General features: G+C 37.3%; 9 protein-coding genes across 9 annotated transcripts; 5 read left to right on the plus strand and 4 right to left on the minus strand. All coding sequences in view use genetic code 12, as the record gives it.

The window, feature by feature from the left end:
• Nucleotides 1–284: 284 nt before the first annotated feature.
• Nucleotides 285–1259, minus strand: KGF56_002632 (uncharacterized protein; the record flags this gene model as incomplete). Its single annotated transcript, XM_049323882.1, has 1 exon — nucleotides 285–1259. The coding sequence occupies one exon, from the start codon at nucleotides 1257–1259 to the stop codon at nucleotides 285–287; it is 975 nt and encodes a 324-aa protein (XP_049180278.1).
• A 174-nt stretch (nucleotides 1260–1433) lies between these two features.
• KGF56_002633 (uncharacterized protein) lies at nucleotides 1434–3617 on the plus strand (the record flags this gene model as incomplete). Its single annotated transcript, XM_049323883.1, has 1 exon — nucleotides 1434–3617. The coding sequence occupies one exon, from the start codon at nucleotides 1434–1436 to the stop codon at nucleotides 3615–3617; it is 2184 nt and encodes a 727-aa protein (XP_049180279.1).
• Nucleotides 3618–3805: 188 nt separating this feature from the next.
• KGF56_002634 (uncharacterized protein) lies at nucleotides 3806–6652 on the plus strand (the record flags this gene model as incomplete). Its single annotated transcript, XM_049323885.1, has 1 exon — nucleotides 3806–6652. One exon carries the CDS (start codon nucleotides 3806–3808, stop codon nucleotides 6650–6652), a length of 2847 nt encoding a protein of 948 aa, XP_049180280.1.
• A 129-nt stretch (nucleotides 6653–6781) lies between these two features.
• On the plus strand, nucleotides 6782–9328 carry NAG6 (dynamin-like GTPase; the record flags this gene model as incomplete). Its single annotated transcript, XM_049323886.1, has 1 exon — nucleotides 6782–9328. The coding sequence occupies one exon, from the start codon at nucleotides 6782–6784 to the stop codon at nucleotides 9326–9328; it is 2547 nt and encodes an 848-aa protein (XP_049180281.1).
• Nucleotides 9329–10852: 1524 nt separating this feature from the next.
• On the plus strand, nucleotides 10853–12526 carry HXK1 (hexokinase 1; the record flags this gene model as incomplete). Its single annotated transcript, XM_049323887.1, has 1 exon — nucleotides 10853–12526. The coding sequence occupies one exon, from the start codon at nucleotides 10853–10855 to the stop codon at nucleotides 12524–12526; it is 1674 nt and encodes a 557-aa protein (XP_049180282.1).
• Nucleotides 12527–12848: 322 nt separating this feature from the next.
• Nucleotides 12849–13607, minus strand: NAG1 (Nag1p; the record flags this gene model as incomplete). The annotated part of the gene is made up of 1 exon (XM_049323888.1): nucleotides 12849–13607. One exon carries the CDS (start codon nucleotides 13605–13607, stop codon nucleotides 12849–12851), a length of 759 nt encoding a protein of 252 aa, XP_049180283.1.
• Nucleotides 13608–14818: 1211 nt separating this feature from the next.
• DAC1 (Dac1p) lies at nucleotides 14819–16090 on the plus strand (the record flags this gene model as incomplete). Its single annotated transcript, XM_049323889.1, has 1 exon — nucleotides 14819–16090. The coding sequence occupies one exon, from the start codon at nucleotides 14819–14821 to the stop codon at nucleotides 16088–16090; it is 1272 nt and encodes a 423-aa protein (XP_049180284.1).
• Nucleotides 16091–16175: 85 nt separating this feature from the next.
• KGF56_002639 (MFS transporter) lies at nucleotides 16176–17930 on the minus strand (the record flags this gene model as incomplete). Its single annotated transcript, XM_049323890.1, has 1 exon — nucleotides 16176–17930. The coding sequence occupies one exon, from the start codon at nucleotides 17928–17930 to the stop codon at nucleotides 16176–16178; it is 1755 nt and encodes a 584-aa protein (XP_049180285.1).
• A 1070-nt stretch (nucleotides 17931–19000) lies between these two features.
• On the minus strand, nucleotides 19001–20779 carry KGF56_002640 (MFS transporter; the record flags this gene model as incomplete). Its single annotated transcript, XM_049323891.1, has 1 exon — nucleotides 19001–20779. The coding sequence occupies one exon, from the start codon at nucleotides 20777–20779 to the stop codon at nucleotides 19001–19003; it is 1779 nt and encodes a 592-aa protein (XP_049180286.1).
• Between the last annotated feature and the right edge of the window lie 1486 nt (nucleotides 20780–22265).

Consider the following 22265-nt stretch of genomic DNA (forward strand, 5'->3'; position numbering starts at 1 on the left):
TCACAGTGCTAACCGCAGTGCTTCTCCCCAGTTCTATTACTTTTTTGTCCATTTTGTTGCGAAAAAATATGCACCTAATTATTCTTGATATTTCACCTCTTCCCACATTTCATCTAGGTATTTCCAAACCATTTTCATTCTGCTTATAATGAAAATGAATTCACTTAGATTTATATTCATAAACTTCCATTAGTCGATCTTAAAAGTGGCTCAAAATCACTTTGGCCACTATTATTATCTATACATAATATTCTCCTCTACAGTCTTTTAGCTTCCCCTACTTCCTAAATCTTCTCAATCAACTGTGGAATAATTTCATTCAAATCTCCAACTATTCCAATATCAGCCACATTAAAAATTGCCGCTTCCGGATCCTTATTAATTGCTACAATGACTTTACTGTCTTTCATACCGGCCAAATGTTGGATTGCTCCCGAAATACCAACCGCAATATACAACTCTGGTGCAACAATTTTCCCTGTTTGACCAACTTGTAAAGAATTGTCACAAAATTTCGCATCAACTGCTGCTCTGGTTGCACCAATTGCCGCGTTCAATTTGGTAGCCAAGGGCTCTACTAATGCATCAAATGCCTCCTTGTTCTTTAATCCACGTCCTCCGGCAACAACACGCGTTGCAGAGCCTAATTCAGGTCTCTCCGAACTGACTAGTTCTTCAGATACAAACTCGGTTCTGTTCAGAGTATCGGCGTTGCTATCCTCTACCGCCACGTCCTCAATAACCGCCGCCTCTTGTTTTTCAGCTGGGGTAAATGCCGATGCCCTGACTGAGGCTAATATTATTTCATCCTTTGATCTAACAGTGGCCAATGCATTACCTGCATAAATTGGACGTACAAACGTTTTACCATCTATAACTTTAGTAATATCGCTCAATGGCTGAACATCTAGCAATGCTCCTAACCTGGGCAAAATGGATTTTCCCGCTGACGACCCAGAAATAAAAAAATGTGTAAACTTATTCTTGGTGAGTATTTGCTGTACCAAGGGGCTCACTTCCTCTGCTAGGTAATGCTCATATTGAGGCCCGCCCGCTTTAAGAACCTTGCTTACACCAGAAATCTTCGCTGCTTCCTCGGCAATCTTGGGATCAACAACCAACGCAGTTATCGGTTCTCCTATCTGCGTTGCTGCAGTTACAGTGGAGAGCGAAGCTGGGTTGATCTGGGTTCCAGAACCCTCAATCAATACCAAGCTATCCCTCAAGTATCTAGATGTAGAAAATAATCTTTTAAACATTGATTGATGTTTCCACAAGGTATGTCGATATGTTGTTGATGATCTAGATAATTTTTTTTTTCTCCGAAAAAAAAAAAAATAAAAAGACAACTAACATCACTTATAAATCACTGCCTATATTATTGCCTACATATTATTGCCTACATATTATTGCCTATAAATTACCACCTTTATATGACACTACGTCCGGGATTGCAGGCAAGTCCCCGGATTACGAGCCCTACTCCAAGCATACGGCCAATTTCAAGAAAGAGAGTAAATGTTACTGAAAGGCTGGGCCTTTTGAATAAACTCGATTCTGATCCAGATGAGACTGATGATGAGCAATGTTCCATCAACTATAGACAATACACACCTATTGCAAAAAACGACCTTGGATGGAGTGAGCTACTTCCTTATTATTTACCGTGCTTATCATGGATAGGCAAGTACAATTTTAGATACTTTGTTGGAGACTTGATTGGAGGATTGACTCTTGTGTTTTTCCAATTGCCTTTATCCTTATCCTATGCATCAACGTTAGCCCATGTTCCAGTCATCTCAGGTTTGTACTCATTGGCACTCTCGCCCTTGATCTATTTAATCTTTGGTAGCGTGCCGCAAATGGTTGTTGGCCCCGAAGGACCTATATCGTTGATTGTAGGACAAGCAGTAGAGCCTCTCCTCCACCATGCAAAAAAGAAAAACTTGGATCCATTGGAATATGTAGCAACCATCACTTTCATTAGTGGTACAACCTTGTTAGGTTTTGGTTTGGGAAGATTCGGGTTCTTGGATAATGTTTTAAGCCCCTCACTTCTCAAAGGGTTCATCTCAGCCGTTGGGTTTGTTATGATACTCAATTCGCTAATTGTGGTTTTGGGACTTGAGGAATTGATGAAGAAAATTTCAGACGATCCATCGGAAATGGATATTCATTCGCCCTTTGACAAGATGGTGTTTTTAGTGAAAAATATTAACCAGTACAATCATTTGAGCTTGAAAATCGGTGCAGTGGGTTTTGCGATAATTATGGTGACCAGGTTTTTGAAAAAACGGTCCCGCAATAAAACTCTAGTTTTCATTCCAGAGATTTTGTTGGTGGTTGGCGGTGCAACCATTCTTTGCCAATATTATCAATGGGATCTTCAAGGGATCGATGTGATTGGGAAAATCAAGGACAGCGGGAATTTTACTATGTACAATCCTATAGGTCTGTGGAAACTAGTGAAAAAATTTGGCACGTCCGGTTTTCTTTGTGCTGTATTGGGCTTTTTTGAATCAACTACTGCTTCAAAATCACTTGGCTCTAGTTTTGACTTGCCAATCTCTTCAAATCGAGAACTTGTTGCACTTGGAAGTATCAACATAATTGGATCTATATTTGGCGCATTACCGGCTTTTGGAGGATACGGCAGAAGCAAGATTAATGCAATATCCGCCAAAACAACAATGTCCGGGGCAATTATGGGTGCAATGACATTGTTTACAATCCTGTTTTTGCTAAGATTCCTATTCTATGTTCCCATGTGCATGTTGAGCGTGGTCATAGCTGTTATTGGAATTCTGTTAATTGAGGAGGCTCCATATGAGGTGGCTTTCCACTGGAGAACCGGTGGATATGACGAATTAATAACTTTCACAGTAACGGTTTTAACAACACTATTTTTCTCAATCGAAGTTGGTATTGCTATGGGGTTGGTTTACCTGTTGATCAGAGTAATCAAAAACTCCGCAGATTCAAGAATCCAAATTCTCGGGCGAATCCCCAATTCAAACATGTTTGTCAATGCAGATATCCCCATGCGTCCTAGAATCGGTTCGCAAGTGAATATATTCAATGACTTGAGACAAATGCAATTGAACAGTGAGGTAATTGAAGAAGTTGAGGGCTGCTTAATCATCAAAATTCCTGAACCTCTCAGTTTTACTAATTGCAGTGATCTTGTTACAAGGTTGAAGAGGGTCGAAATGTATGGCTCGACAAAAGCACACCCGGCGCTGAAACGGAGCAGAGGCTTGGAAATGACCAAATATGTCATATTTGATTTGGCTATGATGAATTCAGTAGACTCATCTGCCGCGAAAACATTATATGAATTGTTAACAAACTATAGAAGCCGTGGTACAGGGTTATACTTTGTAAACGTTTCACTAAACGTGAGGAAAACTCTACAACAAGCTGGTATTAGGAACTTACTCATGGATGATCTAGTCGATTTAAAGTATTTCGACATTCAAGACTTGGCCACGACTAGTGAAGATGAAGTGATTTGCAGGTGTAAAGACTTGATAGACAATGGCGAGCCCTATTTTCAACACATTCTGGACGTTTTAAAATTGATAGACTGCTATGAGACAATATTAGGGGAAGTATAGTAAATAAAAAGCAATATATATATATATATATTTTGGTACTTTTTTAGATTACGCGTTTTTTTAAAGATACAAATACAAATACAAAAACAAAAACATTCAAAAATAAAATCAACATTTGGCCCTCAACATTTGTCCCTCAAAATTTGTCCCTCAACATTTGTCCCTCAACATTTGGCCTTCTTCAAGGTATGACTAGTGTTGTGTTTACACCTATAGGGCAAAGGAATCCGGGAAAATTCCAGGTCCTACACAGCTATCCTGGAAAACAGCTGCCTCAGTTTAACCAACGGAATCTTTTCCACGAATTGAAGGATAATGCAGTTCTCACCAATGATAGTACTTTTGATGATACCGAGGATATAACGCAGGAGATGCAGGAAATGCATAAGCAGAAGCAGCAGCAGCAGAAGAAGAAGAAGACGATGACAGAAGAGAGGACGAGGAATAACCCGCGGTTACAGAGTAATTTTGAAAATACGGGACTTGGAGTGAAAGAGCTGGAATCAATAATAAGGAGTCTTAGAGCAGAGAATCTCAACTTGAGGTTTAAGTTTAAAGAGCTATTACAATCGATACAAGTAGAGGATAGAGATTGTTATGCCGAGAACTCAGAACTCAAACATAGGCTAGTCAAAATGGAGGAAGCTCTTGCGGATAAAGGAGATGATTCTGAACTCATTCAGCAATTGAATGCCAAAATCAAGCATTTAGAGGAAGATCTTGCGGATAAAGGAGATGATTCTAAACTCATTCAGCAATTGAATGCCAAAATCAAGCATTTAGAGGAAGATCTACGTCATACAAATCAAAATAATCTGCACCACCACCTCCACAACAACAACATCATTCAAGATTTGAAAAATCGGTGCTCATCGTTGCAGGAGAAAATTGCAAATTTGGAGAGTGAGAACCATCACCAGAGATTGAGGATCGAGGATATTCTTTATAAAGCGGCTGAAGACAATAGGATGGTAGAGGATTTGGGAGATCAAATCAAATCCAATACTTCCAAGCATGAGAAGGAAGTAGAACAACTTAAGTTGTGGCTAAATACTGCAGAATCAAAACTATCGTCAGCACAGGAAGAAATAAAAAACTTACAGGTCCTGGCTACTCAATCCAACAATTTTGAGAGGGAGAGTAGCGAGTTATTAACTAAACTTCATAACACGGAGATGGAAAATCAAATGCTCTCTAAAAAGTTAAGAGAAAAGCTGAATGAACTAGATAGTGAAAAATCAAAACAAAGGAGCTTGACTTTGGAGATTGAACATCTCAATGCTCGCCTAAACAGGCAAGGCCTGTCACATAATTCATTAAAGGAGCTAGAGCATGAAAAAAGGGAACTAATTAAACAAAACAACTCTTTAAACAGTAAGCTAAATGATATCTCAAGGGAAAATGAAACACTCAAAAAGAAACTAAAGATGACTACAAACGAATTGAGTCTACAGTCTTCACATCAGAAGGTATTGGAAGAAAAGATACAAAAACTAGAAACTGATGCAATAAGACCACCAGACAATCGAGAAAAGGTTCATTCTAACGAGTTGGATAGGCTTAGACAGAGTCTTCGAAAACAAGAGACTTTAGTGGACGATTTACAGTTTAAATTGGCCTCAAAGGAAAATCAAATTGAGCAGCAATCAGGTGACCTAGAGCAAGTGCAGTTTGCAAAATCCAAATTGGAAGACGTAAATAACGAATTGAGAGACGAAATCCACGCCCTTACCGTTGAAGTGTCGCATCTTGAGAAATTAAACAGCTTGTATTGTGATAAGGTAGATGAACGATCAGTTGAAACAGAACTAAGAAACAAGGTGCGCGTGTTACAGGATATGATTGAAGATTTAGAAGAGGAAAAACAGGAGCTTGTTAAAGACGACAAGCAACTTTACAATGACAACGTCCAGCTAGTCAAAAGGATCGAAGAGTTGCAGAAGATTATAGAAGAATTGGGTATTTCAACGCCCGAGGAGTTGACTGAATTTGAAATTGATTTGAAAAAGGACATTTTCGATTTGAATAGTCGAATCAAAGCAAGAGAGGCAGCTGTGCGTACTTTGGAAACCAAACTTCAAAAGGCTCAAAACGATAGACATGTTATCGAAAGGGAAACAGAAGAAGAGTTGAGAGAACTTTATGAGAAGCTTACTTTATCACAAGATGAGATTAAAATTCTTCAAAGAGATTTAAGGGATTCTGAAATGGATTTGAAGCAAGCCCAAGAAGACTTGGTCAAGGTGAGCAACGAGTTAAAGGTATCTCAAGAGGAGTTAAAAACATCTCAAGAGGAGTTAAAAACATCTCAACAGAAGTTAAAAACATCTCAAGAAGAGTCAAGAGTTTCCCAAGAAGAGTTGAAATTTCTACAAAATAAAATGGAAAACAAGCCCGAGCTGCCGCCGGCGATTTTAGATTATGTTGAGTTTCAGCTCAAAACCACCAGACAGGATTTGGATCGAGCCAAGGACGAGATGAATGTAATCAAAGAAAAACACGTAATGGAAGTGCAATCCATCAAGCAAGAGCATGAGCTTCGCGAAAATGAGCTAAATTCAAGGATTAAAAAGTTGAACGAAAAAATACAATCTAAACAACTCGAAGTTGAGAGTGCCGTTAAAGATTGCCGAAAATTTGCCAACCAAATCGTAACCTACCGCAGTAACTTGAAAATTGCAACGGACATTGAGTTTGCCGAGTTTCTTAAAAACGAAAGCACATATTTTAAACAGCGGTACAAAGACACTCATTACAAAGCAGACGATTTCAAATTTCTTTACAATTTTGCTATAGATTCAATAAAAAAGAGCCAGCTTAACGAAAATGAGAGTTCAAAGTTGGCAAAAATAGGCGTATACCCAGGGTACATACTTGGAACCGAAAAAAGGCCTAAGCTCACTTTTAAGGCATTGGCACAGTTTGTACTAGCCGCAGTGAGAATCGAAAAGAGATGGCAATATCAAAGTCAACGGTTCCATAAATTATGGAAAATGAAACGAGAATTGGATATCGCAAGGGTAAAGTATAAGTAAGTATATGTAATCACAAGAGAATATAAAAAAAAAAAAAAACAAAAAAAAAAAAAAATTATAACCTATTTCTCTCTTACTCGCTACAAAAGGTTTTTCTTTTTCTCCCCCAGCTATTGAAAATAAAGCAAAATGAAGGAGGACCCTTTATCGGAAACTTCATCGTCGTCTTCGTTCGTTCCTGTTGAGCAGGTTCGTCTTGAGGATGCGCTACAGATAATTGATGAGGAAAAGCACTTCAATAAGGATATTTTGTCATACATTAGTAGGACATGTCCAGCCAATGTAGGCCATAATTATCATATTGTTGCCGTGTTTGGGTCACAATCAACTGGAAAGTCTACTTTACTTAACAATTTGTTCAATACCAATTTCGATGTTATGAACGAGCAAAGTCGTCAACAAACAACCAAAGGAATTTGGCTAGCCCAATCGCTGCTCTTGACAACCACGTCTGGGCGCGCAATTGGCAACAACAACAGCAGCACGAAAGACGGCAATGGCAACTCAAACATCATTGTTATGGATGTGGAGGGTACAGACGGTCGCGAAAGGGGCGAAGACCAGGACTTTGAACGGAAAGCGGCGCTATTTGCGTTGGCAACGTCTGAAGTTTTGATTCTCAATATTTGGGAACACCAAATAGGATTGTATCAAGGTTCAAATATGGCATTGCTAAAAACAGTGTTTGAGGTCAATATCACATTATTTGGGAAAAGCAAGTTGGACTCAAAGAACGACCACAAGGTTTTGCTTTTGGTGGTTATAAGAGATCATTTGGGCAACACTCCGATTGAAAATTTAGCCGCAACAGTAACCACTGATTTGAAGAAAATGTGGGATGCCTTGGTAAAACCTAGCGAGTTGGCACATTTGACTTTTGAAGATTTTTTTGATATTGATTTCCACGCATTGAATCATAAAATTTTACAACCAGACCAATTCGCAAGAGGCATAGCAGAGTTGGGAGACAGACTCATCGATGGATTGTTCAAGCCAGAATACCATCATAATGTACCTATTGATGGGTGGACACTATATGCTGAGAAGTGCTGGGAGCAAATCGAAACCAATAAGGACTTGGACCTTCCAACGCAGCAGATTTTAGTTGCCCAGTTTAAATGTGACGAGATTGTTGAAAATGTTTTTGGTGAATTTGTAAACAAGTTTGCAGAGATGTTTAAGGATATTGAAAAGGAGGAGGAGGAGGAGGAGAAGAAGACGAAGAAGAAAGAGCATGTTTACGAGGATGTTGGCTTGCTATTTGTTGATCTTAGGAACGACGTTTTGGAAGAATACGATCATTCAGCTGCAAGATATAACCAATCCGTTTACCTGCAAAAGAGGTTGAAACTTGTATCTTTGATAAATAGCAAATTCAAGGAAGTTTTTGATGCTTACTCGAAGCAGCTTATCCAGTCTTCACTAGACTCGTTTGAAAAGAACCTTGTATCATTAAAGGGCAAGAGTTTTGCAAAGGAGTCCGAGAGGTTATCGTCAGAGATTGCCAGAAATGTTGAACAGAATCTTGGCTTTATATCTTTAGAAGGTACATTTACCATTGACGAGTTGGTTAACAAGTTTCAAACCGATATTGAAACTATTATCAAGAAACAGCAGAAAGTGGAGTTGAACAATATTGTAAACAAAGCTATTAAAAAATTATCAACAAATTTGTTGAAAAACATGCAACTCCAATTGAATGATCCCGATGAGAAAACTTGGGACAACATTCTCAATAGTTTTAATCAACTTGTTGGCAATTTTTGTTCAAAATATGAGAATGATTTTGACTTGAACACGTCACAAGAAGAAAATGAGAAAGCTATGAACAAGTTTAAGTTCCTTTCCTGGAATGCATTTTATGAAATAATTCACAAGCTTATATATAAAGAGAAAGTAGTGGAACAACTTCAAAGTAAATTTGACGACAAGTTTAGGTACGATAACAAAGGTTTACCTAGGATGTTTCAAGACTCTAAAGAGTTGGAAAATGTATTTGGCATTGCCAAAGAGTATGCTTTAAGAATCTTACCAATTTTGACCATTGCCAAATTGAGCGACGATTCTGAGATTGTTCCTGATTTTGACATTTTCAATAAACAATTGAGAAGGGAATATTTGGGTGTAAAGAGTCTTGATATGGTTAGTGACGATGAATATGGTGCAGAAGAAGATGAAGATGACGAAGAAGACAAGGAGAGAAATTTCAGCGATATTATCAGTGAGACGGAAAAGGCGCAAATATTAGCCAAATTCAAAAAGGAAATTGATGCTAAATTTGTGGAAACGAAGCGTTCAATAGTTCAACATATTACTCAGATCCCATACTATATTTATTTGATAATTATGCTATTAGGATGGAATGAGTTTATGGCGGTTATTCGAAACCCATTCACCTTTTCATTGGCTATTATTTTTGGCGTGTCATTGTATGTGTTGTACACGATGAACCTTTTAAAGCCAGCATTGGTTGTTGGACAAAGGCTAGTAGATGAAATTATAGTAGTTGCGAAAGAGAAATTGAGGGAAGTCTTGGTTGATGATCACTTGGTACAAGCACATAATCTTGATAAAATGACTGGTACAATAAGAAGCCAATTAAAGGAGGATGAAAAGGAGGATGAGGATGAAGAGGTGGTGGTGAATGAGGACAAGGTGACAGAAGAATCTATATAGGTACCATATAAGCTTTGATGGAATTACATTGGCAATAAACCCTAGTGTTGCTCCACTATCGAGCAGAGCTATATAGTGGCGGTGTAGTCAGTGCTGCTCCACTATCAAGCAGAGCTATATAGTGTGGCTCGATAGTGTCGGTGTAGTCAGTGCTGCTCCACTATCTCGCTCTGCTCGATAGTGTCGCTCGATAGTGTCGCTCGATAGTGTCGCTCGATAGTGTCGCTCGATAGCGTCGCTCGATAATGTCGAACACTCCTTATTCTTTATTACTTCTTTGATTGCAAAAACTACAATAGGAAAAAAAATATACTAAACTATTAACCGAGTCCAAGAAGAAAAAAGCTTTTAATTTTCCGATTAAAGTTTTTTTTTCGTAGAAAAAGCGCCGCACTCGCAAATATAAGGATCTTTTTTTTCCTATCATAACATAGTTACATTACTTTTGAAGAGATGCTTTACCCCCCCCCCAGAGGCGTATCTGGCCAAGAACGAAGCAGAGTCAGTTCATTTTTCATCTTTCGGAAAGTTGTGAAAAAGAAAACGAGCGATGAAGCTTTGAAAAAACGCTTGGAAAGTAAGGGGGGTTACCTTTATGGGACCGGAATATCCAACTCCGCATATCACGAGACAGCAGGACCTAGCGATAAAAAAAAAAAAACAATCTTAATTTTAATTTTCGTATTGTAACGTCATTACAATTGTAACACAATGACTACAACAACGGCAACATGTAACCTAAATTTTATCAAAAAGACAAGTGCCGAATGAATACAAGACTCAGCTTAGAATTTGGGTGGCTTTTTTTTGGGACCATAAGCCCCCGAGAGTTAAATAACGAGGATGTTGTGGTGACAATATTAAGTTCCCTATTAAATCAAGTGAAATCTTTCACCACTTTATTTTATACATATTTTTTTTTTTTTTTTATGATTTCATTATTTCTAAGATGCCTTACATCTTTACTATCTTATATTTTTCCTTTATTTGCATTTAGATGACAATGTGGGGGATGGTGTCAATTTTAGTTTGATTTTTTATTTTATTTTATTATTTGTTTTTGTATTTCTTGTTCCTCAGTGGAACATGATTTGCATCTTCCTCTATCACCTCTGCAAGTATCATCAGTATGCATTTGTTGGGCCACAAATAGTGTCGTAGTGAATCCTTACTACTGTTATACAGTAAACGCAAATCTTTTTTTTTTTTTTTTCTTTTTTTTTTTTTTCTCGCGAGATGGAAATTAGAAAAATAGCCTCTGCAACATCAGTACAGAAAGATCAAGTTAACTTTTTTATGGCATTGACAGTAATGCAAAAAAAGAGTTTTGAAAAAGTCTATTCCTATTTAAAGGAAAGAGAGTTTCCCCTTCAACGCTTTCACCTCTAATAACCCCACCTGGTGCTCCATTCGTAATTCCACCAACCTTAAAAATTGTTCCGGCGTAACCCGTATTAAATAAATTTTGACTTTTGGCACATATATAGTTTATCGAAACCCGTTCTTTTAAAAATATATTTTACGATGCTTCACGATACAAGTTCTGCTATAGGAGACAAAACTCATATTCAGAAAAAGGCCGATCTCGATCCAGTTGTTGATGTTACAAAGAAATTTGCTAGTATGCCCAATGAACCAGCTAACGATTTATCCAACGAAGAGGAGTATAAATCGTTAGCTTCTTCAACAACGGGCTCGTTTTTATCGTCCCCTAGACATTCCCCCGTTTCTACTACTACTGAATCGGAAGAAGAGGAATCTAATTTATTGGAAAAAATTGCTGAGTCGTTTACTAGTCCCTTAACGCAAGAAAACTTGACCATTCAATCACAATTATTACTAAACGATTTTAGAAGGTCGTTAGGGGAAAATGGAATTTCTATGGTTCCAAGTTATAATTTGTCGCCAGATGGTAGTGAACATGGCCAATATTTGGTTATCGACTTGGGCGGCTCAACTTTGAGAATCGCCGTTATTGATATCTCGCCAGATTTGCAGCGTTCGAGAAGTGAACGTGTTCATATTGTTCTTGAAGAAAAGTGGATCATATCCAACGAGTACAAGAATATCGACAGGAATTTTTTCAAATTCATTGGGTCAAAGATTATGGAGATTTTGTCAAGACAAGATCTCATTAAAAGTTCAAGCTTGATTAAAACTGGTATGACATGGTCTTTCCCCTTGGAAACTACTAGCTATAACAGTGGTAATATTCGTCATGTTTCAAAAGGTTACACACTAGATCCAGAAGTTTGCGGCAAGGACTTGAAGTTCTTGTTGGAATCTATTTTACATGATGAATTTGGTATCAAAATCGATGTTAGAAGTGTCATGAACGATTCAGTCGCGGTATATTCTGCAGGATCGTTTTTAGATGATAAATTGATATTGGCAATGGTTTTGGGGACAGGGTTCAATATGTGCTGTCCATTGAATGCCGATGCCGAAAAGATGCACAAGACAAAATTAATCGATGACAAGTTGTTATTCAACACTGAATTGTCCTTGTTTGGCGAAGATTTGTGTGATTGTCTTGGTACAAAATATGATGCGATGATTGATAAAAGATTACAAAATTTCAAACACCACTTCAAACCATACACAATGCTTGACCCCGAGGATAACACTGCGTTCCAACCTAATGAGTTGTTAACTAGCGGGAGGTATTTGCCAGAAATATCCAGATTGATAATGGTGGATCTTTACAATAAAAAGGAATTATTTTCACAATATACTCCAGAGGAACTTGGCAAAATATTGAATGTTTCATATGATGGATTTGAAGGAGAGTTGATGTGCTTTGTAGATGAAAACAGCGATTACGAAGAAATAAACAAAAAGTTTCTTGATTGTTATGGATGGTCAAAACCAGTTGAAAAATCAGATATCACAAAGATCAAAACCATCACATCGTTTGTGATCAAAAGAGCTGCATTCATTGTTGCAAACTCAATCATTGCATTTTTGAAATTATTACTGGAATATAATACAGATAACAACAAGATTGAAGGCTTAATTACCATTGGATATGTTGGATCGGTATTGACATATTTCATTAATTACAGAAATATGGTATTGGACTATGTTAATACAAATGAAGAGGTGAAAAAACTTGGTTGCGAAATTAAATTAGAATTGATTGAAAACAGTTCGGTGATAGGAGCAGCAATAGGAGCAGCCTTTTACTCAAAGGACTGAGAAGAGAGATGATGATGATATAAAAAAAAATTATGATGATGATATATATAGATTTTTATAGATATTATATTCCTTTTATTCAGTTTAATAGTTGGGGGAAAGGGGAAACAGAAAACTTTAATACATAATGACCATTTTAACTTTAGCATTTTTAGGTTTTGTTATCTTTGTTACCATTTCTTTTTTAGTCACGTGCCTACAAGATATTAATAATTAAGAGTCAAGTCAAAAACTAAATCAATCAATCATCATCATCATCATCATCATCATCATCATCATCATCATCTAATTCTCATAAACTATATATAAAAACTAAAATACTCTATAATTTCGATTTCAATCCAGCAGCAGCATTGTCGCATACAATCAAAACATTAGGATGCTCCTGTAAGTAGCTAGAAGGGAAGTCTGGGTTGCTCTTTTTACCGTGGATAGTCTTTTCCAAAGCAAACCTTTTGTTCTCTCCCAAAACAATTAAGGCAATTTCGTCCGAATTATCCAAAATAGTAGATATACCAACACTAAGTGCTGTTTTAGGCACTTTACTCAAATCGTTGTTGAAAAATCTGCAATTGGCCTTGATTGTTGATTCAACCAAGGTAACTTCCCTGGTTATGCAATCTCTTGTGGAACCAGCTTCATTGAATGCCAAGTGGCCTTCTGGACCCAAACCGCCCAAAAATAAGTGGATTCTACCATATTTTTTGATCTTGGCTTCGTAGTTTTTACACTCTTGCTCAACATCATTGGTCAAACCATTCAATATGTTTATATTTTCCTTTGGGATATCGATGTGGTTAAACAATTTATCATACATAAAGTAATGGTAAGATTGCTCATTTGATGGTGCTAAACCTATATATTCATCCATATTGAAAGTAACAACATGTCTAAAAGTAACCTTACCCTGTCTGAATGCCTCAACCAACCTCGAGTATATTCCCTCAGGAGAAGATCCCGTGGGTAAACCTAGCACAAATGGTTTTGATGCTGTTGGTCTAAAGCTGTTGATCTTTCTAATTATATAGTCAGCTAAATACTGGGATGCGTCGTCAGCAGATGAAAATGTGGCTTGTCTCATAATTTTTGCAGATGAAAGAACTTTAATGAAACTGACCCATTCTCATCCCCCTACAAGAGCATTCTCCTCCATTATATACAAATGAAGATAAGTTGATGAAATTGCAAAAAATAAACTAAAAAAAAAAAAAAAAAAAAAAAAAAAAAAAAAAAAAAAAAAAAAAAAAAAAAAGAAAAAATGAAATAAAAATATATGCTGCAACAAAACAAAACTATAAGGAGATTTCTTTTTTTTTTAGTTTAGGTGTTACCTTATGGCGATAGAGAAGACATACATGGAAAGAAAGAGAGAGAGAGAGAGAGAGAGAGAGAGTGTGTGTGTGTGTGTGAAGGTAAATATGTGAATGTGTGACTTGAACCAATCTAATGTCAAACCGAGATTGGACATGTAGAATGACCTTTTCAGGCAATCGCCTTATTGCTACCCGTAAGCTTCACTGTAACAAAGAACAAAAAAAAATGTAAGACGGATCAAAAAAAGTAAGATGGAGCAAAAAATGTAAGATGGATCAAAAAATGTAAGGTGGATCAAAAAATGCAAGGTAGAGCCAAAAACGTGAGTATCAAAGTAGGAATAAAGTGTTGAAGAAAAATAAAGTAGAAAAAAAGGTGATGATAAAAATTAATGGAATTGTGGAAGGATGTAACATTGGACCTTTTTATGGCATTTCAGCATAATTGGGTGATTGGGCCAGGCGGGAATCACACGGGAATAAACCGAAATCTTCCAGAGATGAAAGAGAAAAAAGAAAAAAAAAAATCTCAACATATGAGATCTCTTGATCTGATGTTACATTGAGTTCCAAACGATGTTACATTCAATGAATAGCAATTTTTTTTTTTTTTCCTATTGTATTTTACAACAGCACAGGTTGCAAAATTACATGACTCTAAGTTATTAGGTGCTGCTTAATGTAGTGGATTTCGTTTCTTTGATTATGTAACTTGTTCAGTAAGAAATTCTTTATCTGTGGGAGCTCACATGTGGCCTTGCACTTTTTCAATGATCCTTTTTTTTTTTTGTATTAGTTTAGTGGGAAAAAGAAATTGTCTTGAAAAGTCACTTTGGCAATATATATAACCAAATGTAATTCCCCCCTCTCTTCCCCCCCCCACCACCCATTGTACAGAAGAAGGTTTTTTTTTTGATTGATAACAGTCTATCAATCTTATTTTCTTTCTTTTTTTTTTTTCTCTCTCCTTGATATCAACATGTCTGTTACTAGATTTACAAACTGTCATTTAATTGACAACGGAGAGTTATACCAGTTTAGAGATTTATATTTCGATAATAATACTAGAAAAATATGCCATCCTCCTAGCACACCAAACTACATTACCAAGACAATTGATTTAAATGGCCAATATCTAGCTCCTGGTATGATCGATATACAAAATAATGGTATTTATGGGTTAAATTTTTCCAACTTAAAAGAGGAATCGTCACCTCAGGAGGTTACAGAATTTAAAAGATCTTATCAAGATGCCATGACGAAATATCTTTCATCTGGTGTTACTGCTATATGTCCTACTGTCACTTCCAATTTTCCAACCGTGTACTCCAAAGTTCTTCCCATTTACAAAAAAACAAGATCTTCGCGTCAAACTGATTCCCTAGGTGCTCATTTGGAAGGTCCCTTTATAAGCTTGCAGAAAAAAGGATGTCATCCTCCAGAAACTTTTGTTGATGCAAAGGAAGGTAAAGAAAAATTACTCCAGGTTTATGGTGGTAGCGATAACTTTTTTGAAAATGTCACCATCATCACAGCAGCACCGGAGATACCGGGAGTGTTGGACTTAATTCCATATATCACACAACATGGCTGCGTATATTCAATTGGACACACTATGGCTGACTACGAAACTGGGGTGCAGGCAATTGAAAATGGATGCACAATGATTACACATTTGTATAATGCTATGCCTCAACCCCACCACCGTAACGCCGGTGTTGTTGGTTTAATTGATACACCAGCAATTGACTCCAAGGATGTAACACCATATTTCGGTTTGATTTGTGATGGTGTACACGTCCACCCATCAATGGCAACCTTAGCTTACAGATCAAATCCAAAGAAATGTGTTTTGGTCACAGATGCTATGCACTTGATTGGTTTACCTGATGGCCAGTACGACTGGGACGGCCGGACTATAGTTAAAAATGGAGATAGAGTTTACTTGAAAGGTACAGACACGTTGGCAGGAGCTTCAACAACTTTACCACAATGTGTACGTAATTTGATGACTTGGGCCAACATATCCTTGGCAGAAGCTGTAAAGACAGCTACAAATAATGCTGCTTTATCAATAGGTCTTGAAAATGAACGTGGATTCTTGAATCCCGGTTGCGACGCAGATTTCGTCGTTTTGAACAATCAAGGTTACGTTATAAAGATTTACAAGTTGGGTAACGAGATTGCTTCCTCGGATGTGGATGTTGAAGATCAACTTCCTAGTGAAAGTAGAATCTCCGCCATGTTGTAAGATCCAGTTTTATAGAGTTTTCGTAGGTATATAAATTGTTTTATAGAAAATGATATGCAATGTATAAATAATTCTCTATTAACCTCTAGTGACCAGTGTTTTCTTTAGAAGGTATTTTGTCATCCATGTTCGGCGAGTATGCGTACCTTGAAAACTTTCTGATTCTTGCTCCAAAAATGAAGAATAAATATGGAATAGCACAGCATGCTAAGGAAATGAAAGCCATCAATGAACTTGCCCATTCATAGCCTAGGGTATGGTACATTTGTATAGTGAACAAGGGAACACAAGCACCCCAAATAGATCTAACAAACGTTTTAGCAGCTAATGCACTAGCAGCATAATGCTGGTAGGAGTCAACAATGTAATTGTTAGCTGGATTGTATAAACAACAGAAACCAAAACCAGCACCCAAACCAGAGAAACATGGTCCAGCCCAAGAAATGTGTGGATAAGAAGACCATGCAAATGCAAATAAACTGGCTGGAACAAACCAGCACGAAACCATCATTGGAATCAATCTCAACTCTGCTGGAGGCAACTCACCTCGATCCCTGTACTTTTGAGCCCTTCTATTGTAATCCTTGTTAAAAAGTGGAGCAGCAAGTGTGGCAATGATAACACCGACACCAATGGGTATAAACATGACACCTGTCAATGAAGCAGACCACTTTTTACCTTCCATATAAATAACCGGGTATGCGAAAAAGAACATGTACAACAATCCGTAAACAATAGCCATATAAATTGTCATCAAAAATACAATCAACTCAGACAACAAAATAAAGGGTCTCAAAAGTGATGTTTTGGCAACTTCAGCAAATGTCCTAACTTCAATCTCATTCAAGCTTCTGTATCTGGTATCTCCTGTATCCTTTCTCAACTTCTTGGCTCTTTTCTTCAACAAGATACCATGGTGGGTTTCAGGAACAATAACAATAAAGATTGCGTAAAAGACACCAGAAATGATCAAAAATGCCCAGTAAATCCATCTCCAGGTAGGTGCGTGATCACACAACAAACCACCAAAGATTGGACCACAAACAGGACCCAAGAATGGCGCAGCAGAGAAGATGGCCATAGCAACACCTCTTTCTGGACCTTCCCACATGTCTGCTAAGGAACCACCTATCAATGTCATGGGTGCACTGAACGAGATACCATCAATCAAACGACAGATGATTAAAGTACCAATGTTTCTAGCAGCACCACATGGAATGATAAATATAACAGCAACAAACAAAGTAACCGCGTATATCGGTTTTCGACCCACCTCTTCAGACATTGGTGCAAAAACTAATGGACCAACACCAAAACCAATAACAAACATTGTTACTGAAGCCAAAATAATAACCTCAGAAGAAACACCAAAAGTCTCTGCAGGTCTTTCTAAATCACCAGTCACAATTGCAGAACCAAGCGCAACAACGAAACATATTGCACCCAACAACCCAGTATACACCCACTTTATAGCATTATTCCAATTTCTTGGATTTTTCTTATCATGGTCTACCCACTCAACTATCCTTAATCCAGTTTCCATATCCACAGGATACTTCCAAGGATCATTATCATTAAAATCAGAGTGTGGATCAGCGTGAGTCTCGACTATTGTAAGATCGTAAGGTTGCTCTGCAGGTCCCAACTGACCGGCACCTTTGTGCAATTCAGTCAAAATTCTTTCTAGACCTGGATTATTAGTCAAGATTTTCTCCAATTCCCTCTCATTAGAAACGTCTGACTTTGGTTTTTCTAAAGCATTATTGTCGTTTTCCCCAGCATTGTAGGCGACAATATTAGTAGAGTTAATACTATTGTCATCCAAAGTTGAGTCGGACATGGCTGAAAAAGAAAATTAACGGTTAAATGAAATGGAAAGAAAGAAAAAAAAAAGAAAAGAAAAGAAGAAAACCAAACTGGAGAGTCTACAATGAAAGTTCACCTTATATTTATATTCTCAAAAGATGGACTCTAATGAATTTTTCATACCCGGTTATTAGACCCACTCGGTCGGTAAATATCAGAGCAAATGTGTAGTTCTTCTATTTTTGTATGGGGAAAAAAAATATTGTTTTAGCCGTTCTTGTTTTGTACCAAAATAAATCCTTTTGCTCATCGGAATTAACTACCTCTGGGTTTTGTGTCATTCAACATAGGAGGCTTTTCATAAATGTGGGCTTGAGGGTTCCCCCCTTAATACGAAAGTACTTCCCCCTCATTTCCCCGGAATTGATAATTCTATTCTAGACATTACAAGCCTTACGAATAGCTCATTAATTTACCCAAGAGATCCCACAATGATCTTAAAACGATTCAACTGTGATGCAAACAAAACCCATGTGTGCATAATGATTTGCAAATTAAAGAGAAAAAAAAAAAAAAAAAACGAAAAAAAAAAACGCAGCGGGATGAAATCATGTCCTAGTATAGTAGTCACTTGTCCGGCTGTAACTATGACAAATAGAACACAAACGTATTACACTTTTAGCTTATTTTTTTTTTGTCATTTATACAGTTTTAAAAGGCACGAAAAGACTCAAATTTGGTTTCTTTGCAGGCTCATGTCTTTCTTAATACATCTTCCAACGGTATCAATGAAAGAAAAACACAGTGGTTTTCAGGGAAGAGATACACTCATCACATATTTTATGTACTAAAAAACAATAAATATTTTTTGTACCTGCCAGGTCACAGGTACGTACCGTTTACTTTCTTACGAGAAGTAAGTTCAGAGGTATTGAGAAAGTATCGTCTACAACGAGGTCGAAGAAATAGTAAAAATTACCACATTTTTTTTTTTCGATCCAGAACTTGGTTAGTATAATCAGTTTCAGATATTACTGTATTACTTATCTATTTAAAATTTCCCTCTTCTCTCTATATATCATGATAAATTCATATGCCTAAATTTTAGTGACCAACGTCGACCACAACTGGGATATCACCTGGAGCTGGCGAGTATGCGTACCTTGAAAACTTTCTGATTCTTGCTCCAAAAATGAAGAATAAATATGGAATAGCACAGCATGCTAAGGAAATGAAAGCCATCAATGAACTTGCCCATTCATAGCCTAGGGTATGGTACATTTGTATAGTGAACAAGGGAACACAAGCACCCCAAATAGATCTAACAAACGTTTTAGCAGCTAATGCACTAGCAGCATAATGCTGGTAGGAGTCAACAATGTAATTGTTAGCTGGATTGTATAAACAACAGAAACCAAAACCAGCACCCAAACCAGAGAAACATGGTCCAGCCCAAGAAATGTGTGGATAAGAAGACCATGCAAATGCAAATAAACTGGCTGGAACAAACCAGCACGAAACCATCATTGGAATCAATCTCAACTCTGCTGGAGGCAACTCACCTCGATCCCTGTACTTTTGAGCCCTTCTATTGTAATCCTTGTTAAAAAGTGGAGCAGCAAGTGTGGCAATGATAACACCGACACCAATGGGTATAAACATGACACCTGTCAATGAAGCAGACCACTTTTTACCTTCCATATAAATAACCGGGTATGCGAAAAAGAACATGTACAACAATCCGTAAACAATAGCCATATAAATTGTCATCAAAAATACAATCAACTCAGACAACAAAATAAAGGGTCTCAAAAGTGATGTTTTGGCAACTTCAGCAAATGTCCTAACTTCAATCTCATTCAAGCTTCTGTATCTGGTATCTCCTGTATCCTTTCTCAACTTCTTGGCTCTTTTCTTCAACAAGATACCATGGTGGGTTTCAGGAACAATAACAATAAAGATTGCGTAAAAGACACCAGAAATGATCAAAAATGCCCAGTAAATCCATCTCCAGGTAGGTGCGTGATCACACAACAAACCACCAAAGATTGGACCACAAACAGGACCCAAGAATGGCGCAGCAGAGAAGATGGCCATAGCAACACCTCTTTCTGGACCTTCCCACATGTCTGCTAAGGAACCACCTATCAATGTCATGGGTGCACTGAACGAGATACCATCAATCAAACGACAGATGATTAAAGTACCAATGTTTCTAGCAGCACCACATGGAATGATAAATATAACAGCAACAAACAAAGTAACCGCGTATATCGGTTTTCGACCCACCTCTTCAGACATTGGTGCAAAAACTAATGGACCAACACCAAAACCAATAACAAACATTGTTACTGAAGCCAAAATAATAACCTCAGAAGAAACACCAAAAGTCTCTGCAGGTCTTTCTAAATCACCAGTCACAATTGCAGAACCAAGCGCAACAACGAAACATATTGCACCCAACAACCCAGTATACACCCACTTTATAGCATTATTCCAATTTTTTGGATTTTTCTTATCATGGTCTACCCACTCAACTATCCTTAATCCAGTTTCTACATCCACAGGATACTTCCAAGGATCATTATCATTAAAATCAGAGTGTGGATCAGCATGTGTATGAACACGTTTTACATCATATGGCTCTTCAAGTGGACCCAACCTACCTGCACCTTCTTGCAACTCAGATATTATTTTCTCTACTCCCTTATTGTTTGTAACCAATCTTTTCAATTCTTTTTCATCATTTTCACGTTCAGCCGAGTGACCCGTGAGAATTCTTGATAAAGCAGTTCTTGTCCTATGAAGACCTTCGTCGTGTGGGGGTTGCGTTGCATTACCGTAGGAGACAACTTTTTCCGAGTCTACACTCGCGTCATCCATGGTATTTGACTCTTGTGAAGTCCGTGACATATTCCTTGATTTTCTACTTACTAAAGGTCAAAAAGTTGATAACCTTGGGAGAGAATTTAGGTTCTCTTTTATATCAGATTAAAACCCTTATTATAGCTACCGATACCTAGTTCTAGTCTTGGCACAAGAAGGATTAACAATGCATATTCAATTTTTGATACAAAGTATTGTTCCCTAAGACGGCAATATAAATTGCAAATATGGTAAAAGTTTTAATTACGGCTGCATAGTGTATGCAATCTATGATTTTGTGTAATACTGCTTTCTGCCGATATCGGTTGTTATCTCACTATTGTCGGCAATAAATGATAGAGTGGTTTTTTTTTTTCATTTTTATTATTATTATTATTATTATTATCATTCATTTTTTCCTATTCCATAAGAAACGTTAGTGTACGTCATTTTATCCTTTTCAGCAAAAGCATCAATGAGTTTTTAGTACAATTAGTGAAGAAAGTTATGAAGTTTAAGAGAATTTTAGCGGAAGACGAATGTCTGTCAGTACTAGAGTAGGTAGCTGGAGCCATCAAATAGAAGATTCTCTTAACCATCGGCGTCAAAAACGTTTTAAACCATGACTTCACTTCGCAATCAGCCGTTTAGTTTACTTTTTTTTTTTTTTTTTGAAAAAAAAAATAAAAAATAAAAAAATTGTTTTGCAGATACAGCTCATACATTGACATAATGAGCAATTAAGGAATAAAGCTGGTTCTCCGCTAATTTCGCTAATTTTCTTAAATTGCTTTCTTATCTATCCATTACTCCGATTAGACTTCATTGGTAACGTCAAATTGCAGAAGTCTATGCAAATAGCAAAGTGCACATGAATAGAATAATTTCCAGGTGAGCTCAAAATGACTCTAAATAGGTAAGGGCGCCAATTGCATTATATGTTGAGGTATAAATCCGAATATCATTAAAGTAATGCACTTTTGCAACGATTCCCCCTTCCTCCCTGGGTCAATGTCATCAATAGGATATTAGCCAAATTGAGTATCAGGGTGTGTGTGTGTGTGTGGGGCATTTCTACGAGTTTGGTAGTTGATTTGGGTGGTTAATGGCTCTTCATCCACACTATCGAGAAGAGCGAGATAGTGTTGTAACAAGCTACTAGGTGTTGTTCCTATCACGTAAAGAATGGAATCCTTCAAGCCTTCGACACTATCGAGCAGAGCGAGATAGTGGAGCAGCACGTAATAGCATAGTGTTGATGTAGTCAGTGTGCTCCACTAAAACTACACCATCTGAGCCGATTATAATGCTATCTGAGCCGCACGGTCATATAGTATCTTTTCAGATCTAGGGTCAGTTGCTGGGGAATTACTTGTACATAAATTATTTTTCCTTTGTTTTTTTTGTTTTTCAAAACCGGCAGAATAATTGAGGGCCTTTACCATTCAACAAATATATCTTGGTTTCAAATCCTGCATTCAAAATTGGGACATTATGAAGAGCT

Source organism: Candida oxycetoniae (assembly GCF_023343755.2).
Source record: "Candida oxycetoniae strain CBS 10844 chromosome Unknown scaffold58, whole genome shotgun sequence".
NCBI classification, from domain to species: Eukaryota; Fungi; Ascomycota; class Pichiomycetes; order Serinales; family Debaryomycetaceae; genus Lodderomyces; species Lodderomyces oxycetoniae.